Source organism: Merops nubicus, unplaced genomic scaffold (genome assembly GCF_000691845.1).
Source record: "Merops nubicus isolate BGI_N331 unplaced genomic scaffold, ASM69184v1 scaffold37483, whole genome shotgun sequence".
NCBI lineage: Eukaryota > Metazoa > Chordata > Aves > Coraciiformes > Meropidae > Merops > Merops nubicus.
The window spans coordinates 1-3,104 of record NW_008597530.1 but is presented as its reverse complement, the minus strand read 5'-3'; the positions used below and the strand labels follow the sequence as shown (position 1 = coordinate 3,104).

Here is a 3,104-nt window from a genome sequence, read left to right as displayed (position 1 = left end):
TATTTAAAAACCCCACAATTCGGCCTCTCACCTTTACTCCTGGTCTTGTCTCAGAGAAGCTGCTTAGCAGGTTGCCCCCCTCCCTGTCCAGGTCTGCTCAACCTGCTGTGAGAAACTATGCAAACAGTAGCACAGAAGGCAGCAGACACAGCCCTAAGTTCATTGTGAAAGACAGACCACTGACACTGTCCTGATGGCTCAGAGGGGACTGGTGCATGGCATTTCTCCTGGCTGGCTGTGTAACTAGGAGGAAACCTGCTAAAGGCAAGTGAAACTGGTCTCCACAACAGGCTCAAAAGCCATAATTTATAATCTTTTCCCATTACTATCTCAAACATAATAAAGAAACTATTCTAAATTTTATTTCCAAACTAAATATTCCATCTAAAGTAGAACTGTACATACTTTACAGTTTGGTAACTCAATTTCAGAAATCATATTTCCTAAAGCTTCTTTTCCTTTTGTAACTATAGGAAAACTGATGACAGGAGATAATCAAGTTGGTTCTGAGTGAGCAGTCCCTCTGCTTTGACATCACCAGTGACATGCTACAGCATTACTAACATCACATTCAGTTACTATTTAATAGAATACTTGTTTAATGCTTTATCACTTTACAATGATACTACAGCCAAGAATGAAACTTTCTTGTTCCAAAGCTGAGATCTGTGCCACTACCACAGCAGCTGGAAACACTCTGCCAGATAGGCAGCTCAGTTTTTCCAACACTGAATAATTAGGCTAAATACAGTGAGAAGTGAGGGTACAGCAGACTCTTTTCTTATCTTCAAAAAATACATCAGGGAGCTTTATTATTGTAAAGTAGGTCTTATATTTGGACAATGCAAGGAAAAATGGTCATTAAGAGTTCTAAAGAAGAGATTCATTTTCTAAAATTATTCATTATGTGTACAAATAGATACCAGATAACAGCTTAGGGAAAAAACCAAGACACAACAACAAGCCACTACTTCCTACTTTGAGTACTTAGAGTACAGAGAACCAAACATAAAATTCAGGTGATTTTTTTTTCACCTAACATCAAATCTCTTCTGAATTAAACAATTAACAATGCTGGAATAAATTAATATTTGAGAATTATTTCACTGTATTCTGGGGAAACAAAATGTACAGAGAAGGAAATAGAAGACAATTTTCTTAGTGTTTAAAAAAAAAAAGCGTGCATGTATTTACCCTAGCAATTTTTTCTCAATTCTCTTAGGAGACTTTCCAAAAATTGCAGCTACAAAATAAGTTCATTTACGTTTTAATCTTCATTCCTCTACTAAACATAAACCAGGTCACGATTTTGGACTCCTCTACCTGCCTGTTCATCATCATCACCATCATCATCAGACTGCTGTTCTGAGTTTTGGGAACTACCATAATCATACTCAATGGGCTTTGGATTGTTGTACGGGTAGCCATTGTCATCAAAAAACCTTCGGAAGGTGAACTCATAAAAAGCATGTTCAGGATGTTTTCCGTTTTTGTACCACCCATTAAGCGTATCATTTCTGTTCCCTTCCTTATCGTCATCACTCCACAACTTATCTGGATCAACTGGGTCAAAGTTCGATGTGTCTGTCGGGTGAGCAATTTTGGGAATGTAGAAAGCAGACTGCCGCCGTAGATCGCTTGAAAAATCAATCGTTTTAAAAAACGGATGAGCTTTTATTTCATCCGCACCATTTTTGCCCAAACGATCTTCTGGCCCTCGGCAGAGTTTAATAATAAGGTCGGAGGCCTCTGGAGTCAGTTTAGCCTGAGGTGGAATATGAAGTGCAGTTTGCCAGTTGATAACCTTTAAAGCAAAACAAGGTGTTATTCTATTTACCATTTCATAAAAATGAAAAAAAAACACAGTGAAAATGAAAACAATAGAAGGACAAAAAAACCCACCCAAATGGCCACAAAGCAATCATTAAACATGTGAAGTTTTCACAATAGAGGGGAAAACATGAAGCTGCTCTTTCAGAAACTCAAGCAACATTTTATCTGGAGACCTGGCAAAATCCAGGTAAAATTTATTCCAATTCCACACTGAAACTAGTCTGGTCCAGATTATCCCTGCTATAAGCCAACAAACATACCACAAAATTCAGGAACCTCAAATTAGGCACATGGTTTACAATCTTAAGAAGGTGAAGCTAACAAATGTTATATATTTGATGCAATGGAGAGTTTAACAGATTTGAAGCTAAAATAAAAGCAAAAAACCCTCCCAAAAGCACCCAAACCTGCACTACATCTGAGCCAACTATTATCTTCCAAGCTGAATGCAATTTTGCAAAAATGGTTCCTGCAGAAGATTGCCCCAGTGGTTTCTCTGAAACAACAGGAGCTCAGGAAGTAAGGGACCAATGACTTGGAGCTGCCAGGAACCTGGAGCGGCCACAGTCATCTGCTGCTCCTCCACCTTTGCATGCAGAGGACCTGCAGATATATCACCAGAAGAAATGCTCTGCAGGTAAGCAGGGATGGAAGCCAAGTGGTGGGAAAAGAAAACCCAGATGCTAGGAGAACAAAAGAAAGTGGAAATGATAACTGGAACGGGAGCAAGAAGTGAAAGGGAATGGCTGAGATGTGATTTTCAGATGGCATATTTGCCGTATGACTAGATAAAAGACATGAACATGACCCTTGAAGTCCCTCTGCAAATTAAGCACACTAGAGTAATGTAAAATTCAAAGTCTTGTTCGTTTATAGTATGCTTGGACAGAGCAGCACGCTCAAAAGTCATCTTTGATCTGTCACAAACTACAAAGACTGTGTAGATTTCAAGCCATTTTCAGAATGTCAATACCAGACTTCTGGCGTTACCTTCATTTGTGTTTCCAGTGGCGTCTGTGCCAGGAAGGGAGGCTGCCCCACCAACATCTCAAAGAGAATTACTCCAACGCTCCACCAGTCACACAGCTGCGTGTAACCTGAAATGGGCCAAAACAAAGTAGTTAAAGCCTTCGTTTAACTTTAATCTTGTATTTCTAAGAATAAAAAAGGCACAAATTCTGCTCGATACTCAAGTTTCCCATATTACCAACTCTGTTTTTGTCCAGTGAGCGTACGCGAGGGGGAAGCGGCAGCGAGGGAGGGGTGAAGCG

At 39.7% G+C, this 3,104-nt stretch overlaps 1 protein-coding gene across 1 annotated transcript; it reads right to left on the bottom strand.

Moving 5' to 3' along the window:
* Window positions 1–1,267: 1,267 nt before the first annotated feature.
* LOC103769534 (serine/threonine-protein kinase LATS1-like) lies at window positions 1,268–2,930 on the bottom strand (the record flags this gene model as incomplete). Its single annotated transcript, XM_008936744.1, has 2 exons — window positions 1,268–1,804; window positions 2,824–2,930. Coding segments are annotated over 2 exons (626 nt in total), but the record flags the coding sequence as incomplete, so codon positions are not given.
* Between the last annotated feature and the right edge of the window lie 174 nt (window positions 2,931–3,104).